Below are 27,709 nucleotides of genomic sequence, written 5' to 3'. Positions count from 1 at the left end.
GTAGCTTCATGAAATATTGCGTACTCTCGGGCTGCCATATGTAATTATCGCGTATAATAATTTGTCATCATTTGACAGATATTTTTCTCTTATGCTTATTTGATAATACATAGATAATTTTCCTTTCATTGAGGACAGCAAAATCACTTCACAAACCGCGTCTGCAGGGATTTGCTAGAGATGTCTGCGGGGTAAATCCAAACATATATAGTTTTCAAATATTTGAGTATTGTATAATCGTAACGAGATTATATTGATATATTCACTTATACCACAAGCTAATAATATTTAAGTAAATTCAATACTTGTTTGTTGTTGGTTCCAGGCATCATTTCCATATTACTTCTTTATTCCAGATGGCGCTTGAGTACGATCAACGTCAGCTAGAAAAACTAGCACACTTTTAGGCAGCTAATTAAAGCATTGCAATAGTATACAGCTGATGCAGACTTATATTTGAAGTCAGTTTTCTCATTAAGACAAATCTTAGATACATTATGGAACATATATAAAGCAGCTTGAATATCACACTAAATCTTTAGCTAGCAATATTCCATATGAATTCAATAAATAAAACGTGTTATTTTCAAGTATGTCAGTAGAATTCTTGTTTTGTTTATTGCACAATTACAATATACATGTTTTCATTCATATAATTTATTATAGCTAAGTTACTAACGTATATATATATATAAAAAATATGTGGGGCTCTCTTTCCGTTATTTCTATTACTGAGTTTGAAGGACGAGGAAAGGGGCGGGGTCGGGTTGCGGTTAGTTTTAACAAAACAACAGCGATGCTTACAAAGAGCTGAGAAAGCAGAAACTAATATTAAACTAAAATTACACATAACTTAATAGTTTAGTTCTTCTTCATACATTTTCTTTTGTTATATTTTTATTATTGTTTTGTTTTGATTTACGCATCAAATTCATAGCTCCAGGGCAATAGTTTAACAATTTCAACAGGCTTGCTTAATAAAATAATTCATTTCTTTTGTTAGGGAGCGTTCTTAGCTATGCTATATGCCTCTGTGTGGCATATAGCGTTTAACTAATATGGTACATGGACTTTTTTTGTGTTTGTATGTTGTTTTTTTTTTTTTTCATAGGTTTTTTTTATAAAAAAAATAGTAGAATTCGTTTTGAGCTTAACAAAAACGCAAGCTAATTAAACTAACAGATTGGAGTAATATGCACTCATCCGTTTCTATATATGTATATGTATGTATGTAATAAATATTTTTTTCTTTTCATTTTTAATTGTATTGGTTGTTTGTTGGTGTTTGCACTAAACTAATTTAAAATGTATCAATAGTCTCTATATATACTTTTTGTATTATGTATACATATATAAATATATATATATGTGTGTTGTATAAAAGTATTCCTCTTCATTCGTATAACTTGCTCAAGTCTTAAGAATACAGTTGGTTTTCAATATGAATTTGAAAGTTTCATAGCGCGCAATGTGCGCGCTTTAAAAGGGGCGGGTCGGGGCGTTTCATTGCTCTTTTCATACAGGGTCAGTTTGTGTGGGGGATGTGGCTGGTGGTGGGGGAAGGTCAATTAGTTCAAACTGACTATGGGTCTATACTAATACTACTATATATCGATATATGCATTTAAGGCTAGTTAGTTCTATGCAGTTACAAATAATTATATCATTTCTTGCATGTTTCTTGTTGCTGTTGTTGTTGGTATGGTTGTGGTTGTTGTTGTTGGTCTGCTCCAACTCTTTCTCTATAAGGCACAGATATTTGTTACATCAGTTTCATCTAGTTTCTCTTTTATACACATAAATACTTTTCGCTTAATGCAAATAAATACCAAAAATAATTACAAAAATATACAGCTCAGGTGGGAAGGGATCCCAGTCTCCCAGTCTCGTTGTGGAAACTACACCTCGACGCCGTAGTTGCGGTCGACGACGTAGTCGTAGCGCTGCTGCTCGCCGTTGGCCTCGTTGGCATTGGACGTTGCTGGGACGGGTGTTGCAACAGGGGCTGGGTTAATGGCTGGAGTGGGCGTGGCAGTCAGCTTAGACACTGCACCGCCTGTTGATCGATGGTGATGCTCACTGAGATTCTTATTCCTATTGCTGCTGGCCACCAGAGCCGTATTGATGGCAATGGCTGTCTCAGCCACATTATCCTCATCGTCGTCTTCTTCCTCCTCCTCGATGGCTTGCGCATCGGGCAGCAAGAAATCGTTGGGTAGCTCAGGCACAGACATGCCCTTGCGCGTGAAGAAGAACATTTTCTCTCTGCAAAGTACAAAGGAAACTGTTAGCAACTGAAAGGGCTCTTGCCAGGTCTATATAGCGAACTTACTTGAAGGAGACCAAATCGGGGCAGCCTTTGGGCACCTTGGTCTTGCGTAGCTTGTGAATTTCTTTGGTGGTCTTCATGAGCAGCTTCTGCAGCAAACGCTCCTCGGGGCACTTGGTGGGATCGGCACGTGCCACTAGACGCTGGAATTCTTCATTCTCAATGGCCCAGGCCGCAATCAGCGGGTCTTTGTTATCGCAGGCCTTCTGAAGTCTATAGACAAACGGCACAGTGATGAGCACACGAAGGGCATACAGACTAGATTTGTGAGTATACTTACACTTCCTTGAGGTTCTGCAACTTGGAGATTTGATCGTTGAGAAAGTATAGCTTGCTGTGCTGTGCCTGCAGGTCCAGCTCCAAGTCCAAGCTGGTGCGCGGTATGTGAGTATGATGCAGTTCTAAGGGAGAACAGACATGGTTTAGTTATATTCAAGTTGCGAGCAGGCTTTTCGGATGTACTCACTTGTGACTGACTTGGTCGCCTTTGGCTGGAAGCGCAGGGAGCGTCGCTCCACGGCGCCACGATGGAAGGTGTGGGGCGTAACACCAAAGTGCATGGCCGAGTCGGAGTCGCTGCGGTTGAGCCGGCAGTTATAGCGATTCTTGCTGACTGCTGCCGAGGGCGTAAATGTCTGCGAACGCTTCACAGGCCTGTCGTCCAGCAGCTGCGTCTGGCTGCGCAGTTTCTCCGGCGGGAAGGCGCAATCCGTGTTAGTCTCCTTGTCGGCATACTCCTGCTTCATGTTCTCCAAGTAGGCATCCAGCATGCAACCAGCTATAGAAACCGTTTCAAATACGAATTAGCTAAGAGCATTAGCATTTAAATAGTTTCCGACTTACAGTGCGTAAGGCCGAGAGTGCCGACCAGCTGTTGCTCATCCTCCTCCTCATCATCATCGTCATCATCGTCGCTGCACTGCTGCTCATTGAGTCGCACATGCTCGGGCAACTCTTCGGCTATCTGAGCTTGCAGCTCCAATGGCGGTGCCTGATTGCGCGTGAGCGTTGAGGTCTGTGATGAAGTAATTGTGGACTCATCCGAGGATTCCTCTCTTATGTTGTTGTTGTTGTTATTGTTGTTGTTGTTGATGATATTGTTGCTTGCGGCAACGGCGGCAGCTGCTGCCGCGGCGCTTGTGGAGGGCAAGTCCAGAGACTCAAAAGTCGGTATAAATTTGGAACTGAGCACGTTGTACCACTTCAGCGTGGAATCATCCGGATTGAATTCGGCCATGCTGATCTGCACAGTGCCCTGCAAGAAGAAAATTATCACAATGATTATTATTATATATTTTGCAAGTAGCAGAGCAGATGGAACTTACAATAATCTCCTCCTTTTGGCCCGTCATGGTGACCACGGTCACCTGCAGGCTCTTGGTCAGCAGCTTGTCCAGCGAGATGGGCACTGCGAATGTGTCGTTGAAGACGGGCTTCTGGAAGTCACCCAGCGCCTTGGTGCGTATGGATGTCAGTGAATTGGGCAGCAAAGCGGCGCGTAAATACCTGCAAAAAATGGCAATGGTAAAATGAGCAACTGCATCAAGGATCCATCATATCAGGCATTGTACTTACACTTGCGAGTTGTCCGTGGTCGCTGTCCACAGCGCTGACAAATTATTGGCCCGCTCCAGGGAGACAACGAGCACGCCTTCTTGCTTCAGATACTTCAGGCCGATCTGGACCTGGGCCAGTTCCTTGCGCGGCAGATGCGCACGGGATGCTTCAAAGACACCGGAGTCACCGGCCACAGATTCGTTGCTTACGGCCGCCGAAACGGAGCGCGTATTCGAGGTGGAGGAGGAGCGGCTGAGCATCTCTTGTGGCAGATCCAGCAGCGAGGGTTTCTCTGAGATGGGGGACAGCGGTCCGTTTAGGTTGAGTGGTGAGGAGAGGTTGAGCTTCTGCAGCTTCGCCTCCAGCATCATGCAGTCGAGCACCGTGGAGTCCAGATCGTACGGATGGGTGCGTACAGCAGCCAAGGCCATGGGTACACTTGGTGGAGCTGTGTAGGCGGGTGGTGCAGGCATCGCATTGGCATAGGTGGGCTCCTCTTTCAGCGCCGCCTGCGCCTGCGCCTGCGGCTGATCGGCGATCGCATTGTACTTCATGGGCGAGGCGGGTGGCGTTTCTATGGAGAGGCTGCTGCGCGGCGACAGCGACACCTCCGAGGCGGGCTGCGGTTGCGTCTGCTGCTGGAGCTGATGCTGCTGCTGCAGTTGCACGGCTGGGTGCACGGGCGGCAAGCGCTGGTGCTGCTGGAATAGTCGCTGCGATCGCCGCTGCAGATCCACCACATCAATGGGCGATTCACCTACGGCAAATGGATCGATGTAAATGTCCGTAAAGCTGAGCGCACTCTTGCTGCTGGCTGTGGAGAGGGAGCCTAAGCTGCTGCCGCTGCTAATCGAGAACGTGCTCTCCGAGGAAAACGATTTGAGTCGCTCTTCGAGCAGATTCGTGGACTTGAGCGCCTCCTGTAGCTTGGCCAGCAGCAGCTGCTTCTCCTCGTGGAAGCGCAGGCGATTCGCCACGCATGTGTTGGTCGCCTCGTACGCCTCTTTCAGATCCTCCTCCAGCTTGTGGCGCGTCTGTTGGATGACCAGCTTCTCCTCGGCGCTGCGCGATTTGAGCGAAATGCTATTCAGATCGTTGAGCAGCTTCTCCTTCTCCTGTATGAGCAGTATGCGATCCTTGTCAGACTCCAGCTGGCCGGGCTCGATGCGCTCCACATGATCGGCCAGCTGCTGCTGCAGCTTCTTTATGTGCTTCCTCCATTCCGCGTACTGCAGCTTCGTCTTGGCCATCTCGGCAAAGCGGGCGCCGCCATTCAAGTGCTCGCCGGCGCCACACAGATCCGTCTGGCTGGCCACGCACACACGATCAAAGGGCGACGTGGCGCTGAGCAGCTCAGCGTTCTCCTCATTGATCTGCTGGCGACTCAGCTCGTTCTTGATCTGCACCAGGCTGCGCATCAGCTCCTCGCGCACCTTCTCGCCGGAGACGAGTGACTTGTGCACCTTCAGCATCTCTTCGCGTATCGCCTGCACCTCGGCAATGTCGTAGCAGCCGTTCTGGCGCGCATTGATCTTCTCGCCCACGGAGTAGAGCGTGTTCATGCCGCGCTCCGTGTAGGATATATCATTGGTAATGTGGTTCAGCTCCTGTTTCAGTTGACGCACACGCTCACGCGCCAGCATCAGATCGGCACGCAGCAGTTCGGGATCGTGTCGGCTCATAGAGCTAGACGAGGAGCATACTGCAAGCGAGAGCATGAGAGAGCGAGAGAGAATTAGTTTTTACTAGGATAAGAATTAGCTAACGTGGATTCAATGAGATTGTAGAGTTGATTAGACTCTTAGAACTTTCATTATATATTAGATCAATATAGTCGTTGACCTAGGGCTACCTAATTTATATATCAAATATTTATGAATTGGCTTAAAGCATGTTTATAAATTTAGCTCTCATGTCGACAGCCATGTCCGAAAATATTTGCTAATAAACTGACAAGAATGTGCTTATCATTTGCTGTGAAATCTCTTATCGCTGTTGTTCGACAGCAACAGTAATTATCAAAAGGCTGCAAACGGTTAGCCCAGGTGTGATAGCTCAGGTGTGATATACTTACAGCTGCTGCGACTGGCCGCCAGCTTGTTGAGGTGGTTGTATTCCTCCTGGGCAAGATTCAGACGCTGTTGCTTCACATCGTACATCTCGCGTTTGTTCTCCAGCTGATCCTGCGCCGCAGACAAATAGTCGCTGAGCATTTGCTCCTGGACGCTCTTCCACTCCTGCCGCGGATCCTCCAGCTGCGTCGTCTGCGCAATGTGGTTGATATAGTAGCGTCCAATATTCGAGTCGTACGCCTCCTCCCAGCCCACAGGCAGCTCATCGCCCACACAGTCCTCGAAAGATTGCGGTTTTGTGTAGCTGGAAGATGAAAAATATGACCAAAATAGAAATAAATTAATCAAATAAATCGAAATTGGTCAGATTCTCGTTAGCCAAGTGTAACTTGTTTGGCCGAGAATATTTAGCTTATCAGCTTGTTTGCATAGAGGCAACAAATCGCTAATGAATTTCCGTCGAGAAGATTTTGGTTAGTATTGTATTTGTTGGCCCTATCTGAGATGTATCGTAACCTGTTTACCGTCTCTGGCCAACTGTTCCCACGCCGGCTAATTGGAAGCGTTTCTCTGGGCCCATTCGATAAGATTAGCGACAACTTTTTGTCTGGTATTTCCTGTGTGCATTTTTTTTTTTTTTTTTTTTTTTTTTAATTATTTATTTACTTTTTTGTGTGTTTCGGTAAAAGTGGGCAAAAACACACACACGAATACTTGGACATATTTCTTAGACTACAAATATTTACCATGCAGCATTAGCACTTGCCTAATGGTATGTCTACTCTCCTGCAGCGCATTGTTGTTGCCACACAAAGTGCCCCAAGGCCCCTTTGTTCCCCCAGATGGTATTCGCCATATGCCTAATCTTATCGAGGTCGCAATTTTCCCGCTGCGGCAAAAGAGCTAATGACGATGACGTTTGCTGTTGTCTGTTTTTACCGTCGTTGTTGTTGTCGTTTTTGTTGTTTTTATTTCTTATTTTTGTTGAGTTATTTGTTTGCGAAATTCAATTTCAATATCAGCGCAGACAACAATATTTTCACATTCCAATGATAATTACTAATCTTCATAAATTAATTGCTCCAATAGGTTCACACACACACACACGCACTCTCTTTGATAATGTGCTTTAATTGAAAAATATATTTGTTGTTTTCTTTAAGGCTGGCATATTTATATGATTTGTTAATTAATCATTTCTGTGGAATTCGCGCGGCCATTAAAAGAGCAGCGCGCAAAAGGCGGCCCGGAGCGATAATAAAATGTGCGCCAGATACATACAAATATACATATATAAATATATGTACATACATAAATATACACATACATGTATATAAAGAGAGAGCGTACAGCGTGGCTCAACTGTCGGACAGTTGCGCATTCTGTATGAATTTTCCTAGAATAAAACTTGCTGGCGCGATAGCTGCAGCTCATTGCACAGATATGAGGCCAAAAGTATCTACAAGTTTGCAAATGTATCTCAACTAAATAATTCTTCAGTATGTAACAAAATCAAAGATTTTTTTTTAACAAATTCGTAGATTAAATCATATCGCATTTGATATGAGTCTAAAGCTGCTCAAATAGTTCGATGAGTAAGCAACAAATCATAAATCGATTCCAATTTTTTTTTTTTTTTATGTTTAGTAGGAAATAAAGGTTCTACGAGTTAGGCAAGTATTGGCTGTAGTCGGAATGTCGGTATATATATTTATTTAAATTGCTCGAATGACTCAGCACATTCCAGCAGCCTGTTCCTAATTCGTATACCTTTTTATTATCAGCTGATCAGCTAGCTATGACGTCGTTAGGGTGACGACGTGCACTTGGTCAGGGACGCAAAATTTAAAGTTGACTTGGCTTAGGCTGTTGGACGATAAGCAATCATTCAAATTGCATGTGCTTCACTTTGGATTTAGTTACGTGTGTTTCTTTTTCATGCACCGGTACAAAGTGCATGAAATGCATATGGCATATATGTATAAACGTTTACCTTAGATACAATAAAAATCGGTCAGGAGAACGAGCAGGGGTTGGATCGGCAAAAAGTGCAGCCGTAAATAAATAAACACAAGTACAGACAAAACGTATCCAAAGACATGTCCCAATCTCGGAACAGAGTTCGCGTTTGCTGCTGACACACAAAGAGATCTGGCGATCGACAGCCGGCAGAGGCAGACTCGAGAAATCGAGAATAGGAAAAACGCGGGGAGGGAATTGCGGATTTCATAATTGTAAAATCGACGATCTTTTTTTTTTTTTTTGTATTTATTTTCATTGGCTTTTCCACGTTATTCAATGGCGTACAGTTGATATCTGCTTCGGCTACGATCGAGCATTGTTTATTTGCATGCGAGCTAAACTGTGTAAATAAACATAACGATCGTCCAACTGACACATCAATATCACGTACAGCCCTCAGCTATACATACATGTGCCGAGTGATATAGCCAAAGATAGGGCAGCTGCCAGCTAAACTCGTGCTTTATTCGATTTAATCCCTACAATCGGCACACTTCAAAAGCAGAAAACAAAAAAAAAAAAACAGATCAGCGCTCGAATCTTTTTCCGAGCAAAACAATTCTCGATAAGATAAAATATTGAGTTTTAAACTTAGTTAGATTGCCATTAATGGACGAAACTGGAACATAAGTCGAACTCAGTCTGTATTTATATGTTGAGCTTCCATTGTGAAATCAAATATATTCTCATTCTCATTCTCGCCCGGTAATACTAGATTCTGGATTCTAGCACAGAGTTTTTGCCGACTACACAGTTAGTTTTGAAATTTGAATAGTTTGCAAGTTATTTCTGTTTCATGAATTCAAATGAGCCGCGCGTTTGCACAGGTGGCAAATTGTGTGGCTAAACGCAGCTGGCTATAAAATATATGAAGTACAACAAAAATGGCTATAAAAAAGTTAGTTTTTTTTCTCCTGCAATCAGCTCGAGTGGCTGAAGTGCAGGCAAATTTTTCTGGTTTTCTATTAGCGCTTGAATCGGCTCACTTTGACCTCAGCGAGACCTGAGCAAATCAAAAATCAATGAATAGCTGAGTGGGCGGCTGGTTCGCCGGGGTGTGCCGTACATTGTGGCATCAAGTAATAGGGCTTCCTCTCAGCTTGCGCTGACAGCGACCCGTTGGCGTTGGCCTTTTAGCAATTGTTGGCTTAACTAACCAGCTAACTGCCTAACTGCCTAACTGGCCAACTGGCTAAATGGCCGCAGCCCACATTAAACGTGGCGCTCGGCTCAAGAAAACTGCATAAATTAAATAATTGTAAACAAAATATTTATGGCGCAGAGCGACGCTGTAATAAATTCGCGCTTTAATAAAAAACAAATAACACAAAATAAAGAGGCCCAAACAAGTTTCGGGCCAACCAAATATTTCAGCATGAATTTCGTTGTCACAATAGCGGCAGCTACAGTAAAGCATGACTGGGCATGGCTGCCCATACAAGTGGCCATTGATGGTGTTGACCAACAACAACAACAACAACAACAACAGCAACAGCTTTAGCGACTTCGAAAATTTGTCATTAGGCAGCACTCAAACGAAATGCAAACAGATACATATACATATGTATTTTTATATAGAAATATATATACATATGTGTATATGCAGCCATAGACACACACAGCATAGACACATTTGTATAAACAATATTATTTAACTGTTTACGACGCGTTTTATGCTAATTGGCCCGCTCATAAAACGTATTTCTCCAAATGATTCTTTTGCATATATATATATTTGTCGAAAGATATTTAGTTCTTTTTTTTTTTTCGTTAAGTGACTTGCTTATATTTTTGGATTTATGTAGATATTTTATTCAAGTTTTGGTATTTTTCTTTCTCTGCTGCCGACTCTGGCTTTAGGCCCTTGGAAACTTTTGTTTTCGGCAGCCTTGTGACAGAAAACAAATTAAAGAAGCGTCAAAGTTCTGTTCTCTTTTATCTATTTTAACAGTCGATCGTTAATTCAGCTAAGGGATTTCCAATTTTATCGCCCTGGCCCGAACAGCATTTAGCAATTCAAATTCAATCATAGACGAGGCAGGCAGCAGTTGAAGCCGCATTTCGAGAAATTTCATAAATCGCCGATCAACATAGACATTAGAGGGCCCAAGTTAACTATCAGCTAGCTCAGTATTTATGCAGATAAACATACATATATGCAGAGATATCTATATGCTTGTCGCTTGGGCTTAACTAAATCACGTAGTCACTGTCAAGTTCTGCTCTAATTGTTTACTCTATATTTCTACGCTTGTTTTGTTTTTAACGGAACTGAGATAATAAACCACACGCTCTTCAATATATAGTACACGAACACATAAACGCACACACACACACACACACTCTTAGAATACGACAAAGACAACGATTTCCGGTTTATATAAAAATATAAAGATATATACATATACAATCGCATGGCCCACTTGGCCCCAGCTCAGCTAAGCTCCGCTCAGCTCAAAGATCACAACAACAGCAGCAGATCTTTATGCAAAAAGCACAACACACACACATGCATATTTACATAAGCATTAAAGACAATTTATCAGGCAGGCGATCGAACATCACCTTGACATACCTACATGTATTTATAGGTACGGGCCGAGAGTAAATAAACAAATACAGTTGACGCAATTGCTTCTCAGTTAACTGCATTAAATGTTACGCTATGGTCGTTAGGGAGATCGTACGATCGTCACATGTTAAGATAACTCCGGAACACTACAGCTGAACGTAAAAGTGTTTTCGTTCAGTATTGAAAGACTTGATGAAAATATTAATCAGCATATAGAAGATTAACATTTTAGTACATCTGCGTCATATAGGCGTGTCATATATGGCCATATGATTGCCATATAAATGAAATGTTTGAACAGCTATCAAATAATCGGTAGGTAGATAGGTATATATATTTAGAAACTCTTGAATAAGATTTAAGCGCATTTTATATAATCTAATATAATCTAGTTGAGTATAATTAGTATAAATCATCTAGATAGAGAAACCATTATTTAAATTTCCGTGTGATTCCAGTTTCAAAACTTAAGCAAATCTCATACAATTGACAGTTCGATAACAATGCATAACTTATAAAGAGTTATGGTTACCTAGTTCTATAAAGAACGCAGTCAAAACTATTTCATATAGAGCTGTGACACACATAAATTGGAATGGAGCGGAATTTAGAGCACAAATAAATGTTTTCGTATGATTATCACATGTTTTTGCTGTTCGGATTGGCTTGGCTTGGCTCTTGTCCTTCCTGAGTTGGGTTGGGTTGGGTTGTGCTCGCTCGAGTTGACTCGCTTATCAGAGGAGGCGTACAAAAATATTTAAGAGCTTAATCAAATTAAGCTATAAAGGTCGTACGTCGTTTTTATCTTATCGCGCATTTGCTCGTCGCTCGTCGCTCGCTGCTATTCGCTGTTCACTGCTCGACGTTGTTGAAAATGAAATAAATATGAAAAAATAAGTAACATTTAATGTGTATATTGCTCTACGATTATATTTTGTATAACTTGTTTCAGGTGTCGTTCACATTCTGCTGCCTGCTATTGCCTGAGGCTGGGGCTGGAGCTGGGGCAAATTAAAAAGATATTAACTGCATTTCCTGTGCCCCATGTCTCTCACACTTTGACTTCCTTCCGGTGCACTTTTCATAATTTCCCGCCGTGCAGGGTCTCCGTCAGCGGAAATGCTGCACTTCAAGCAATTTGGTGTGGAGCTTATCAAATGCACATTTTATGAGCCACCTCTATGCATACCTTATAATAATTTCGAATAGTTGGCTCAAAGTCAATGAACTGCGCATGCGTCAAAGTTATTTTTCAGCTTTTAGCCTTCTTTTATGGTTTCCATGTCCACAGACGTTACTACGAGATAAGCCTAAAGCATTTTTCTCTGGCTCTATTCTTTATCTCTAAAGGTATTTCACAATCTTTAGAAGGCACACAAAAACACAGAGCAGACTGAAGAGAGTTGGGTGTAGATATCTATGATATTTGTGTGCCTTTCTTTTAGAGTATTGATATCTGGAGTTTCGTAAGTGGGTGTCAATTACAACGCTGTGAGATCGCATAGGTATATGTATGTGTGTGTGTGTGTGTGTGTGTGTAAGCACTTTTCGACCTCAGGCCATTTAAATGGCGTGGGCTGGATGACATTAGTCACAGAGCCGATGGGAACTACACATGGAAGACCCACTTATGGAGACCAGTGACAGCTCGTAATAGCCAAGTTGTAGTTGTTGGCTATTGCTGGTTGCTCTTTGGCGCTTTTAGCGTTCATTTCGAAATCACAAAATGTCTACCATAAATTCCAAAGTGAACAATTGAAATAAATTTTTGCGCCATGCGCAATGCCAACTGCATACAAATTAACTATTAAAAAATTCATAGAATTTATACACAATAACATACACACGCACACACGTGCACAATGAACAACAAAAGCGCCCACTTGGGGCAACAGCTCAGTGCGCCCCTCTTCCTCTCCCTCTCTCTCTGCCTTTGTGTGGCTCATGGCAAAAGCAGAAGCAAAGGCAAAATAAAATTAAATTGAAATTTATGATATTTTATGACTTGTTGACGGGCATTTTTCGTTTTCTTTTCTTTTTCTGGGTTTAGATTCGGAAAAGCGTTTGTTTACTTTCAGCAAGCACTGTTTGAAATTCCAAAAACTTTGCCCAACGTATGAAACAGCAAAAATAAGATTTGTGTATATGCTGAATTACCCAGAAAATACCGAACGAAATCTGATGCTGAGGCTTCTGCTGGCCGCAATACCCTGTACATATGTATGTATATAGAGATTGTGTGCAGAAGAAGTATGCGAGAGATACTTTAATATGCACGACATAAACATAAAGGATCGACGATATGCTAAAGTTATCTTTTAGTTCACTCAAAATTTCGCCATCGCATTGGAATAAAGGGGAATCTCTTTATTTGTCTTTCAGTTGAATAGAAAGAGTCTATAGTTGCGTCAACATTTTCTCTATTTATACACAGACAGGGTATTGACAACCTTAGAGAACTACCAAATTATACGGCCAATGGACAAGGTGAACTTTCTGGCCATCATTCGTGCCATTGATGGATGGGCGCTTTGACGTCTTTGAATACCCATACACATATATAGACATGTAGATACAATATAGATATGTGTATGCCCCCATGCATATGCTAATATGGGCGACCATATCGGAGAGAATTTGTATACATTTGCCAATAGTTCAGTGTAACAAGCGTACGAAATTGCTTTAGAAATTCTTCTTCATTCAAACTTTTGGCTGCTGCCTCGCCTTGCCTTGCCGCTCGCTTTTGAGAAATATGCAAACGGTATTCGGTACGTCAACAAAAATTCGTGGTATGCGCATTATAAAGCTTTAAATTCGACACGACAACTCGGAAACATTTTCGTGTCGTTCGAGACGCCCACATGGAACATGCCAAGGCACCCAAAAAATACACATACACACACACACACACACATGATCAAATATTTCACATAAAATTCCTGGTAAATACAATATATATAAATATGGCGGTGTATGTGTGTGTTGCTCTATAAAGAAACCTTGACAACGTCAAGAGCAGCACCAGAAGAAAAAGAAAAAAAAAAAACAAACAAGTGCAAAGTTTGCTTTGAACTTCTTGGACTGCAAAGTGTCCACCTGTGCAGTTTCTTTGCCGCTTCCCAGAATTTTCAAATTGGCTGATCTGGCTGCAGATACATTTTCAAGCTATAGATACTTTAGTATCTAGTGTAGTTTCCTGTTTTATTGAACGACTCTTTTCCCCTATTGATGAGATGGCGTCTCTAGATACTTTTTATAGCTACAAGATTGATCTTTGATTCTTTTCGAGATAAATAAATATAATTTCGCCCAAATGATATGCAGTCCATAGTTATTTTAACATGATCGTGCGCCTGCCCACTCCTAGCTCTATAATATAAACTCTATAGTTGCCATCAGCATAACTATTACCATTACCATAGCCATCTACGACGACGTCGACGTCGTCGTCGTCGTTGTCGTTGTCGCTGTTGTACTCTGTCATTAACAAAACAACTGTTGCGACCTTCACATACCAGAGCAGCCAAGCGACTGTGAGCCAAGCGAGCGCATGGGCACATACGTATGTAGATACTTACATACAGATACATGGGTTCACACATGTGCATGTATGCATGCGTGCATGTATGTATTGTGTGTAAGTATTTCGCATATTGAAATAATAATAAGGCGAAAAATCCATCTGAGAAACGTGAATGCGAATGCGAATCGCGAAATGACGACGACGACGACGAGCCGACGTCAAAGTCTCAGACAGCAGTCGACAGCAAAAATTTGTTATATACTATATAGACTTGTATCTGTATCTGTAGCTGTAGCCGTATCTGATGCTTGTATCTGATAGAATGTGCTCGTAATAATGCGCGAGTGCGCTGAAAAAAGGGGGAAGTTGCATTGTAAATATGACGAACGCTTTAAGTTGTGCTGGGGGCGCATTCCTCGCATAAGGTCGAGCGTATAACTGGGGAGGAGGGCACTATAATCATACACACTCACACACTCATACACACGCGCTGGTTAGCTGGAAGCAAGCGTTACTTTATTTAATTTTTTTTTTCTTGCTGGGAATCCGGCCATGGGTAACGTCTGACAATACGAAAAAAGCAAAAATAAAAATAAAATGGGAAAAAATTTATAATTTCTTAGCAATTTCACAGCAAAATGTTGAAGGAAGCGAGTGAAAATTTCTTTGGAATCATATTAAATCCAATTTGTTGCATTTGTTGCCAGCGAACTGAAAATATCTGTACGTATAAACATAAATTTAATTTACGTTTCGTTTATTTATTTATGGATGTTGCTCAAGTTCTGTTTTCGCATTCCGAAATTTTGTTGGCCAAACGAAATTTCATAATTTACAGCTGCCAATAACAAATATTAAAAGAGATATACATATATATATATTTATTTCAATATTTCGAGCAGCCAGACAATTTGATATATTACCCTCGAAAGTGCATAATATAATTTAGAAAATACCCCCAAATCGAGTGCATGCGAATTGAAGAATTCAGCATTTGGCCGCATGTGCATAGAATATTGAATTTATTTATAGACGTTGATCTGTTTGGAAATTCTCAGCACGAATGCAAAGAGCAGCAAAAATATTTCAACAATTATTGTACGATCGGGGAGGGCATTGTGATTCGGTTGTTAAGTTTGCAACTTACAGATAGATAGAAACATAAATAAATAGATTAAAGATATAACTTAAAGAGATAGATAGATACAGCTGTAGGCTGCTGCTCAATCCCTTTCTGTCTCTCAGTCATCTAACTGAGAATAATCGGTTAGAGTATGCAATCTTCGGTGTGTCAATGCTGATTGCTTTATTTCGGTTTATTTTGTATTTATTTTTGTACGATTTTGTGTCAGTTTTCTGTGCGCACACTTTGTAGACAGTTTGGCAATTCGCATCACGGCCAAAAATTATTTCAAAAATTTATTCATTAATTTCGGCTCATATATGCGCATAGTATATAAACATATTATATTTTTGCTTTACATGCCAACAAGCAACAACAACTACAATACAATGGGCTCGAAAAATACTTTTCGACAACTACAAAAAATGCCAACAAGAATGAAAGCTGCTGACCAGAAATAAAAAAAAAATATATATATATATATATACATAAATAATAATAAGCAGAGACGAGAAAAATGCCTCATGTCAAATGGGCCAATTAACATTTCTGTTATTTTCAGCTTTTGTTTTCAATTTTTTTTCTCGATTCGTTTCTTTTGTTTATAAATAACGAAGAATGTTTTGTTTGACTTTTGTTGTACGCAAAAATATTTGTTCGTTGTTATTTTTAACGTCAGGTCATAAATAAATAAATCCTTGCATTTCGATAACCCTCGGCCAGCTCAGCTCTGTGCATTCATCTATAATATTTCTCTATATACATTTGGCCGTAATCAAATTCCCCAAAAAGCGAATTCCACGATTATTGTATCCAATATTCGCTGTTGTTTGTTTATCTTTTTCAATACAGACATACACACACACAAAGGCAGACGACTGAAAACGTGAAAGATTTCCAATTTTATGGTCAACGCTCGTGGCATTCTTAGAAATTTACAATAACTAGTTATTATTAGCTAGAACCAATTGATTTCAACATATTTTTGCCTATTTCGTTGAAGAACTTGACGCAGATACGGTTCTGAGTTGGGGTAGAAGTCTTTGAGTGTAGTTAGATGTGTTGCAGAGCTATATTTAATTGATATTTACTATAAGATACTTTTGAGCTTATAAAGAAGCTTACACTCAGGGAGTGTGTGTCTGTTGAATAGGTATCTATTAGATACATTCCACTATTCAGAGAGTTTAATAGAATACATTTTGTATTCCTTAGTACCTTCTATAAGATACGTTTAAAGTAATGTATCTATCAGATAGTTAAGGGCTATTAGAGAAACATACGTAACATATAGATGGAGTGATTATATATAAATATCTACATGATAATCCAACTATTCTATGAGTTTAAATTCAAAAGGAAGTCTCTAGTTTAGTTGATATTCAGATCTCTACTTTGTATCTTGACAGCCAACAGATACATTTTCGATATACATTCAGGCAGGCAATTGAGCTATTCATGCTATAGTTTTTTTTTCTCTAGTTGTTCAGCGAGCAAAAATGCACGACAAATGAGACAAAATATTTCTAAGTAGCAGCAGCAGATGTACTCGCTACAGACACATAGATACATAAATACATATGCATGTGTGTGTGTGTGAGTGTGTGCGTGTGTACGCGATCATTTACTCCAAAGCAAACAAATAAACAAACGCACAAACATGCATAAATAACTAAAACTCGTTGCAGTTGCAGCAACAGCAACAGCTACGGCAACGGCAACGGCAGCAGCAGCAGCAACAACAACAAAAATGCAACAGCAACAGTCGTCGCAGTTGCCTCCAGCAAAGCAACTCACACAGTTACTAAAACACACAAGGCGCACACGTACACTTACTAACAGCAGCAGCAGCAGCAGCGACGTCGCGTCGACTGCGCAGCGGCAGCGGCTCAGGAATGCGGTTTTGACAAGTTCTTCTAAAATTGTACGAGCAACTTTGCTATTTACGCTATGAAACGACGACGACAACAACAACAGCAACAGCAACGATGAGAGCGAGAGCAACGAGCGAGTGTGCGAAGGAGCGCGGAAAGCAAAACAAGCAAGAATGCAGCCAACGGGTGTACTGAATAGCTAGCATACCCTCTAAATAGTTCAATCTAGATATCGACTCAAAACAAATCTGTTCGCTTATGGAGTATAAGAGTATAACAGATTATAAGAGAGTTTACATGATGTAATATATATCTGGTAGTAAAATCATTTCATTCTCACATTTCTCTGCCCACTTACAATGTAATGCCTTGATCGACCCCTTTCTAACCCTTTACATGTAGGGTATTTGTATCAAGCGAGCGGCTGGCTGTGGGAGCGGGCATCGCTGCCAGCCGTTGGAGACACCAACGGAGAGCAAAGAGTGTACGCGCTGCTTGAGGCATGCCCAACAACAACAACAACAACAACAACAACAGCAGCAGCAGCAGCAACATTGGCAGCAACTGTTGTTGTTGCTGTTGGAAAATATTTTAAAGTTGCAGTGAACTCGCAGCAAACGCGGCACCAATTGAATGCAATTTGTGCACTAGTGTGAGTGTGTGTGTGTGTGTGTGTGTTTGGATGCATTTATTGAAGCAATGCGCGCATTGCCTTAAATGCCAACTAACTACTATTGCTGCTGCCATACTACGCTACGCCCAGCTTTTTGTTGTTGCTGCAAGCCTTTTGTATTTGGCAAAACATTCCAAACGGCCATAAAATGTTCTTATTTATGTACGTATGTATGCATGTATGCAAGCATGTGTCTCTATGTGTGTGTGTGTGTGTGTTCTTGTCTTTAGCAAGCTGCACACGACTGCAAAAGTGAGGGGTGCAGCATAAGGAGTGGGGCAAGTGGCAGGAGGCAGTGTCGGGGATTGCAGCGGAGTTGCTTTGACATGAATGTCAGCTTTGTGCATTTAAGCAGTTTAATCAACATTTTTTTTATATATGTATATATTCCTTATGTTGCTGCTGTCTCTTCTAAGACGCGGCTGCCACAGCAGCGAGAACCGGAGCCGGTTTGTTGGCCATTTCATGCATGCAGTCAGCCAACCAGCCCCCATTGGCCTCCTCCCTCTTTCCCTCCTCTCCGTCTAGCTTCCCATACCCTACCCATGGCATTCTATGTGCTGCACTTGAGTGCATGTATCTGTAACTGCAGCTATAGCTATAGCTGATGCCGGGAGTATCTGTGTGTCTCTATATATGTATGTAAGTATATTTCTATTTCTGTGTATGTGTGTGTGTGTGTGAGTGTGTCGTTGTCGCCGTTGTTGGCTGTGGCACGTCGCGTATTCTATGCAACGTTCAAATGTGATTGCACTTTTCTCAACTTTGCACCAAAAAACAAAATGAAGAAAAAAGAAAGAATGAGAAAAAAAGAGAACATGAGCATTTCGGGCTGAAAGTGTTGCGCACGTTGATGCTGACCCACAAACCAATAAATTCCAGCTCAAGTATCTGAGGAATGCAACCGAAATGAGGAAGAGGCAGATGCAGCAGATGCTGAATAGCAGCGAATCTTGCGCGTAAAATGAATTATGCGTCGTTGTGCTAAACATTTTGACGGCAGATACATTGCCCCGAGCTGAAGCTGAAGCTGAAGCTTAAGCTCGAGATACAAGCTGCTGCTGCTACAGATACATACACACATGTATGGAGATACCGAAATACAGCTATTGCTTTTTGGGGCATGCGAGGAATGCAGCCTGTAGATGACCTCTGTCTGGCTGGGCCTTATCACTTCATTAGGCCATAAATTCGACAACAAAACATGAGCACAAAAAGCAGCATGAAAAATTCCTCAGCGCGTTTTTCAGTCTTCTTTTTTATTGAGTAGCAGACAACAGAGACACACACACACACACACGCACACGAGCGCAAAAGATACACAGTTACAGCTGCAGATACTTTGTGGCAGAAGCCTGAAGCTGCTGCGTCTGCTCCGCCTTCGCCAGAGTCATGTTAATTATGCAGCATGCGCTGCATGCATCCACCAGATACAGATACAAGCACGAATCTGTATATGAATACGAAAACGAATACGAATACGCGTGCGCAGAGCCATAAGCCTACACTTCAGATACGAACTTCAGAATATGTTATGTGCACTCAAATGGCATTCGGAAAGTGCTACTGAAAAAAAAAGACACACACAAAAGATTCGTGCGCCCAACAAAGGAAACACAACGAGATAAACGTCGAGGCGGTGGAGGAGAGAGAGGAGCAGAGAAGAGCGGGATTGCGGAGCGAGCGTATCTCTTGGAATGTCTTTAAGCTGTTGACTGCACTTCCTCGGGCCTTCAGCTTCGGCTTGATCTCCATTTCAGCTGCTGTCTGCCCGCTGCCTGCTCCCTGCCCCATGCTCCGCTCGTTGGCGATCGCATCGCATGAAGCGAGCTTCGGGTTTGGGCACTGCCAACAGCTGATTAAAGCGAACGGCAGTGCCTGATTAGGGCAATTAATTGCCAGCGATTGGAATGCCCCACGTCGCCCCTCCTTCCCCAATACGCCCCATATATGGCCATAGTATGCCAAGCAGATCGGCAACACATGGCGCACATGCCAATTGCGGGCTGGGTATATTATGGCGAGGAATGCGACTTGGATTGGGATTTGCGTTAAGCTCCATGAAGTGTTTACGAAATAATGTTAGATTGGTAGGACTTGGCAAGATAGCAAAATTGAGTTTTCATGGAATTTCATAGAAAGGTATATGATAATATATATTATATATATATTATTCAAGAAGCATATACAATAACACGTATATAAACAGATCTCTTAACTATATAGTTCAAAATACATTCATTCAGCAACATCAGGAAATGCTTCAGCATATCTCATATATATATGTATGTCTGTATTATGTATATATATATATATCAGCTTACACACATACAGAGTCTTCGATTACATTTATTTCGGGCTTGGTTGTCTCCTTCCGCTTGATACCAAATATATCTGTATACATATACATATACATATAAATGCCATAGCAACTGCAACAGGCACAAACAATGCAAAAGTATCTCACAGCAATTTATCTTGAGTATGCACATTCCTGCGCTTGTTTCGTTTCATTTCACTTGAGTTTTTTTTTCGTTTCTTTGCTTTATTATTTTTCATTGCATGCATGGAAAATTGCTACCTTTGCAGGCCAAGCTGCGGGCACACAAACGCATATATCACGATCACTCAAGAGCCAGCTCAGCACATGGCGCGGCCCAAAACGTCGACGAATGCAGAAATAATAATAATAATAATAAATACATAAAAATAAAACAAATGAAAAATCAAGGAGCTGTTGAGGGCTGCGATCAATGTGGACGATTAAATACCCTGGCTGGCATAAGTGTGGCTCTAATTGAAGTTAGCTCTAGCCCGGATTTATATAGTTAGTATTATTTGAAAAGCTCATTCACTAAAATTCTTATTTATATTAGCTTCTGTTTAGATGTCATGTTCCATATAAATAAAAGATTTATAAAATTCTATATTCCCTTAACTTCTTCAATCCTTAGCAAATCGCCTAATAAACTTGTAATACCTTAGCTGGGGCAATTTGAAATAAGAAGACCGAATTCGAATTCGAATCGGAGTCCGAATCAGAGTCAAGAGGATTTATAGCTAGGGAAGAGTTGGCCCATATGCTGCTCCCATTGCTCATTCACGTTCGTCCCTCCCCTCTAAAAAGGGAGGGGCCACTTAATTCTCTGCTCACGTCTGCAGTTCTGCAGCGCAAAGTGAGTGAAAAATTGCTCAGCTGCCGGGATGACAGCTGAATTATTATAAATCGATATGCTGGACTAGAATAGTACTTAACTCCATTCCAAAAGAGATTGCAGTGATCGAGCAGCATTATTTACTTTGGAGCTGGGCGCAGCTTTTCAAGGGTAATGCCACGACGGACGACGGACTACGTACGGCGCTCTTAATTAGCACATGTTGAAAAGGAAATCATTATGCCTGATAAAAATCACAAGTGTTGATTGCTGCAAGTGGCAAGCGGCAAGCGGTAAGCGGTGCATGGGCAGCTGCTGCCGGGGAGTGGCAAGAGTGGGCAACAAGTGCGAGCGAGTTGACAGGAAAAACTCACAGATCGAAAACTCAGATCGCATTTGGCTTGTTGGCAGTTCGCAGCTTGCCACTGGCAGCTTGCAGCTTGCCACTTGCAACTTGCAACTGGCAAATGGGGGAAAAACACACACTCTCACACACACACACACACACACAGCCAGAGAGATACAGCCGCTAAAATGGGCAAAACATGCAGCGCGACCAGCAGCGCACTTATGTATCTGCCAGATACATAATGTATCTCTCTCTCTATGCATGTGGCATGGGGCATGTCGCTGCACGTTGCACGTTGCAAGTGCAAGGAAAATATTTTTTGACGCTTTGGGCCGCTCCAAACTAGAAAATGTTGCTGCTGCTGCTGCTGCTGGCGTTGCATTCATGCGCGTAATCAAATTGTAATCACGGCCTGGACGAGGGCAGCAACAGCAACAGCAGCAGCAGCAGCAGCAACAACAACAGCAACGGCAGCGGCAACAGCAACAGCAGCTTTTTCTTGTTGTTGTTAAGTGGAAATACTTGTTGCACAAATTCAATGCGGGCTGCTGTTGCCGCTGCTGCTACATTGGATCTGCATCAGCACAGTGAAGCTTCGCTAAATGCAACTTGCAACATATACAAATATATTAAAAGCTTCAAAACACGCAACAGATTAAAAGTAATTGAAAAACTTTAACTAATATAAATCTATATATATTTTTATCTGTGAATGTCAACAATAAAACAACAGAATCAAAAGTAACTATACAAATTTATCAAAGATGATTTTAATTATGTTTTTAGCATAATGAATTGATTAATTTATTATTAATACATGCAAGAGCATATCTATATTCGTTGTTTTTGCAACATCTAGTTTTACTTTTTTTTCTTGACTTTTTTTTTGCTGTTGTTATTGCAATTGCCTTGTGCAATTTATTAAATGAAAAATGCCGTTTTACAGCTTTCCAAGTTGCATTGCCTGTATGTTGCTCTCCCTGTTCCCCCATCCCCCTTTTCCTTCTCTCTATCTCTCTCACTTGCTCTGCCTGCAAGCGTGCGTGTGTGTGTGTGTCTGTGTGAATTGGCTCTGGCATCTTTTGCATCAACCAAATTGAATTTTATGCAAATTTTACTGTTTCTGCTCTGGCAAAAAATCGCCACATCTAATGCATAATGGCACGCATACAACACACACACACGCACACACGCAAAGTCAGTTCTGTCATTTAGCGGTTTTTATGCAATTGCGTTGGCAATGCCAACGGCTTGAGCCAAGAATTAGAACATTTCATTTTGCACTACCGATTCGCATGTATATCGGCCACATAATTGATGTTAGTTACGTCGCAAACGATTGAAACGATTGGGAATGGAACCGCCTGCAAGTGGCGACCCCCATCCTATCATTCCGCTGGCGCCACTGCGCTCGACTTTTATCAGCGGCTAACAAGCGGCGTCCGCTTTCGCTAGGCCCATTTTTATGTAAAACAAACGAGTTCGAGTTCAAGTTGGAGTTCGAATTCGAGCTCGCACACGAATCGAAATTCGACTATCATAACCGGTAGCCATTGTTACAATGGATTTGCTGATAATATGTGAACCCTCAATCAACGGACCTCAGCTAGTTTAAGAGCTGATCCCATATGACTGATGATCGCAGCTCCAGCGACATCATATATATATATATATATATATATATATATATATATATATATATATATATATATATTTTTTTTTTTTTTTTTTTTGTCTTTTAGCTTTGTATATTTTCACAGTGATCGATGAAACTGTCACCAAAAAGCAACAACAACCGCAAAACCAAGCTCCACGCTTTACAGTTGATTCGCTAGAAATGTAAAACAAAAAAATTCCACTGCGTCGCCAGGTTGGGGCAAACAATTGGCTAAAACTGGCCAAAAGCGTTATTAGCATGGCCAACAGCGACGCTGACGCAGTTGTCTTTGACTTTTTGTTTATATAAAAAAGAAAAAAAACACAAAAAAAACGAATTAAAGAAAAAAGCAAAAAAACAAACAGAAATACAAAACAAAATAACGCCCGTTGAAAAGTTGTACAGACAAGTGAAATACACAAGTATTTCAATACTCTATGAAAAGATTATTCGAATATGCTGTAAACTTGGTAGCACCCAAGCAGCAAAGCGACTTTGGCTATATTGCTCTGGAATATAAAGTTATTCAAAACATATTCTATGTAAAACATTTTTCCACTCTCTCAAAATGGATTTCAATATCAAATTAATTTGCATTCACCAAATGCACATATTCAAGGGTATTCCAAATTCGGCCTTGCTGATCGCCGCGCTAGATCTGTGCTCGCCCCGAATGGGCCCCGAGGCTTGGCTCGCTTCGCCTCATGGTATAAATTTATTTATGGCTTATTGGAATTTTTGCGCGCTACCGGCAGCAATATCTTTTTTTTTTTTTCAAATTCAATAACAGCTCGCATGCCGGCAGAGCGAGATGGCTAGAAGAGTGTGTTAGAGAGTCGACGGCGAGACGGTGCGGGAGCGAGACGGTGCTATCCAAAGATGGGGCGAAATAATTGTGGCAAAAATATGCGAAACGTGCAAAACACCAATAAATTGAACGAACAACAAATTTTTTAGATATATAAATACATATATAGAATTGTACAATAAATACTAGTAGAACTTAATATATATTTCTTAGGGGAACTTTTTCGTTCATTATGGAAGCAAATTGAATCGAGGTTGATGATATACGTATGTATCTAAGGATAGACATCATATTAATAGATCGGATATCTCGATTGGAGTGGAGAAATAAGGGCTGTTGTATGTATTATATAGTTTAAGCAGCTGATATTATATCTAAGGTCAATAATTTTAAGTCGAAAGATCAAATGAAATCCTTTACGATCACGATTCATTTGCTTATTAGTTAATCTTGTTGCTATTCCATACAAAATCATGGCCTTTATTCCACTTGGCACATGTTTACTGACACACACATACATACATATTCATATACAAACATATATATATAGACACATCTACTACAATCTACTTGATGCATAACCCTAACAAAAATGCGCAGATGTTTCATCTCATTTCTCAAGCAAAAACGAAACGCAACAAAACAGCGAACAGAAAATTCCACAACGCTTTCGGTTTGTTTAATTCAGTGAAACATTTTGAACAATGTCCATGCGATTTGAAACAAACAAAGGGAATGTTTGTGTTAATTGAAAGCGTGAAGCACAGCAACACACACTCACAGTCGGTCACACATATACACACTCGCGCACACACGCACACCCAAGCTCATGCATAGAGCAAAAGAATTTGAGAAATCAATTATTTCGAAACTGCAAAATTCCTACATACATTTGCAATTGTTTATGGTAAAAAGACAGACAGCGCTCGTGTGCGAGTGCGAGCGAGAGCGAGAGAGCGCCGCAACTGGAGAGAGCGGGCCGCACACAAATATGTGAACGAACGTCGAGGCGAAACGGCAAATGGCTAAATGTATCTATGGCCTGATGTGAACGTTGTCTGCTCCCCTCCCTCTCGCAGTCAACAACAACAGCTCGCCGCACCATCCGATCACACAACTGTGCCTATTGCAGGCGCTCTCTCACTCTCTCTCTCTCTTAGTCGCTCTCTTTCCATGTGCGCGCCGTGTGCATGTATGCGTGTGACATACACTCCACACAACACACCACACACATACAAACACACTCAGCTCTACACATTACGTATGAGGGATTTTTAGTTTTGCTTGCCTTTTATTTTGTTTTACGTGTTTTTTTGCGGATCATTCGTTGAGCTTTATTTAACTTTTGCTCTCTCTCAGCTTGGCCCCCACTCCCCAGCTCCCCCTCTCACATTTCCCTCCACTGCGCCTTGTTGTCTGTGCTGTCGCCGTCGCCGTCGTCGCCGTCGTCGTCGTCGTCGCTGTGCCGTTCGCTTTGCTGTACATTTTTTTTGTTTTACATTTCAGTTTTTGTTTGTTGCCGTTGCTTCAGTTGAGTTCAGTTATACTTGGAGTCTTAATCATCGCATTGGAATGTTTACATGCTCAAACTTATTTCTTGTTTTATTTTGCTGCTGTTTCTCATTTTTTATTTTGCTGCCCTGTTAAAATATGTAATTTATTTTGCTTTTATTGCTGTCGGCTCTCTGTTGAGGCTGCAGCTGCTGCCGCTCTGTGTCTGCTTCTGCTTCTGCTTCTTACCGCATTCCAATGCACACACACACAGACGCACACACATACAAATACACACACACACACACACATCTACGCTGGCAGATGCGCAACGCACCTTTTCTTTCCGGTTGGAGTTGGAATTTATATGGGTTTTTTTTAAAGGCTTCTTTGACAAGACGTCTCTATAACTACATATATATATAATTCTCTTACCGATCTCTGGGATCCAACCATGTGGTCTTTTTGTTGATGTGATCTATGTAGTAGGTCTTGCCATCAAAATCCCTGGCAATGTCCCAGCCATCCGGCAATGGGAATTCGCTGTGCTGTCCAGGCTGCTGCTGATGATGATGATGATGATGATGTGGATGTGGTTGTGGAAGCTGTCGCGGCAGTTGCTGCTGTTGTTGATTCGACATTTTGGTAAAAAAAAAAAACTTGTCTGTCACTTGGCGCGCGTTTTTTTCCTTCGATTTTGGCTTTTCGGTTTCTCTTGTTTATGCTATTTGTATTACTTTGCCTTGTGCAATGTACTACATACATACAACAACATATTTCCACGGACGCGATACACGATAAGCGGGCAAGCGAGCTAGCGAACGAGTGAGAGAGAGGCAGCTAGCAAGGCGCGGGCGCGCGCTCTCAATTATTTATTTATTTTTTTCATAACTGCATTCCATTCCAGCACAAACACACACACACTAATACGCGTACGTACACACAGGTCACACATACGCAGACAAAAACTCTCGCGCACGACGCGCGATCACTTTATTGTTGTTGGCTGTTATAGTTGTCGATGCTGTTGCTGGTGCTGCTGGTGTTGTTGTTGTTGCTGCTGGTACTGCTTCTTCTTCACTCACAAGTCACACAAAACAGAGTGCAATTGAAATTCTGTGTTTTTATTTGCTTGCTTTTAATGCTTAATTAAAACTAATTAAAAAATAATTCAACGTTGCCCTTCTTTTCTTTTTCGAGTTCGAAACGCGCCAGCAAACTAAACCGATAAATATCAATGTTGCGTTTAACGAGTGTATTATTAGAGCTGGTGTTTTTTATAATTACTTATTGCGTACACATTTTCTAAGCAATGCATCTAGTTTCGATTATTCATTTGCATTCAAATTGATTTAAATTTAATTTCAAGCGACCGCACAACCGACCGCACGCTTCAACAACACATTCTACAATAACAATATTCATGTTGCCCAACATTGTTCATGGGAACACTTTTGGTTTAACAGTGCTATGTTAATCGAACAGTGTGTTCAAATGAACTGATGGTTCGCTCAAAATGGCACTGTTATACAGAGAGCCAACAGAAGTTTTTAAATATTAATATAAATAATAATTATTTAATATAAATATTAAATATAAAATAAACTGCTCACGGCTAATATATGTTGTTGTTTAAGTAGTTAACAACAGCATTTAATAGAATCAGCAGTGCCCACAGCTTGAGGAGCAATGCTTAAATTTCACTGTAATGGTGGAGCCAGATAATGTACGTTTTATAGATCGAGCAACAGATGGCGCTGCTGCCGACTTATTGCCATCTATGTGACAATGTTTGTAGAATGAATACTGAGTTGAGCGCACATTTATACCCTGTAAACTGTTCGCCAAAAGCCGCCCGACAAGCAATAAACACTTTTAAATATAAATCAGAGTAAGCTGACTAATTAAGTTAAATGAATAATAATGCCAGCTTTGTTTCTTTCATTAACATAAGTTTCTAAACTTTCCTTTGTGCCTTTTTTTACCTTTGTTGTATTGTTGTCGTAACACTGTTATTATTTCTTCTTAATAGGGGCAAATGCACTTTGCAACACTGTTTTGTAATGAAATTTTAATTAGCTTTTACAGCAGCGCACCTTTTTATGTGCTCACACACACACACACACATACTTATTGCATGTGTATGAATGAGCACAATTACTTGTTAAGCATTTTTGCATGCATTGCAAACAGCCCTCTCGCTCTCCCTCTCTCTCTCTCTCTCTCACTCTCTCTGCCTGTCTGCGTATGTGTCTGTGTCTCTCCTCTTTCTATTCCCTGCTCTGTCGTCGCCTTTGCTGCGCTGCCTTTAATCAGATAAGGACACAAGGTGGAGCTGCCAAAAGGGGCTGTCACGCCCACACACACACACATACGAGCAGGCAAAAAGCGTTTGTTACGGTTTTTTTTTTGTGCGGTCTGCTAAATCATTCGGAACAAGAAGATGAAGCAGATAATATGGCAAAGACCGGAAAACAACAACAACAACAAGAGAAATGCAT

At 41.2% G+C, this 27,709-nt stretch overlaps 1 protein-coding gene across 2 annotated transcripts; it reads right to left on the bottom strand.

Annotated features, from left to right (window-relative positions):
* Positions 1 to 583: 583 nt before the first annotated feature.
* Positions 584 to 26,615, bottom strand: LOC6574800 (protein kibra). 2 transcript variants are annotated; one of them, XM_002000792.4, is made up of 9 exons: positions 25,644 to 26,615; positions 5,961 to 6,262; positions 3,905 to 5,588; positions 3,655 to 3,835; positions 3,173 to 3,584; positions 2,796 to 3,107; positions 2,610 to 2,730; positions 2,333 to 2,542; positions 584 to 2,265 (listed from the first exon to the last, which is right to left on the bottom strand). In XM_002000792.4, exons 1-9 carry the CDS (start codon positions 25,847 to 25,849, stop codon positions 1,899 to 1,901), a joined length of 3,795 nt encoding a protein of 1,264 aa, XP_002000828.1. In that variant the 5' UTR covers positions 25,850 to 26,615; the 3' UTR covers positions 584 to 1,898. The 2 variants fall into 2 exon arrangements, with proteins under 2 accessions (XP_002000828.1, XP_032584800.1); XM_032728909.2 differs by lacking the exon at positions 25,644 to 26,615 and adding an exon at positions 6,483 to 6,553.
* Positions 26,616 to 27,709: the final 1,094 nt, after the last annotated feature.

This window comes from Drosophila mojavensis, unplaced genomic scaffold (assembly GCF_018153725.1).
Source record: "Drosophila mojavensis isolate 15081-1352.22 unplaced genomic scaffold, ASM1815372v1 contig_231, whole genome shotgun sequence".
Taxonomy (NCBI): Eukaryota; Metazoa; Arthropoda; class Insecta; order Diptera; family Drosophilidae; genus Drosophila; species Drosophila mojavensis.
The sequence above is the reverse complement of the archived record's forward strand: the minus strand, read 5'-3'. Positions and strand labels throughout refer to the sequence as shown.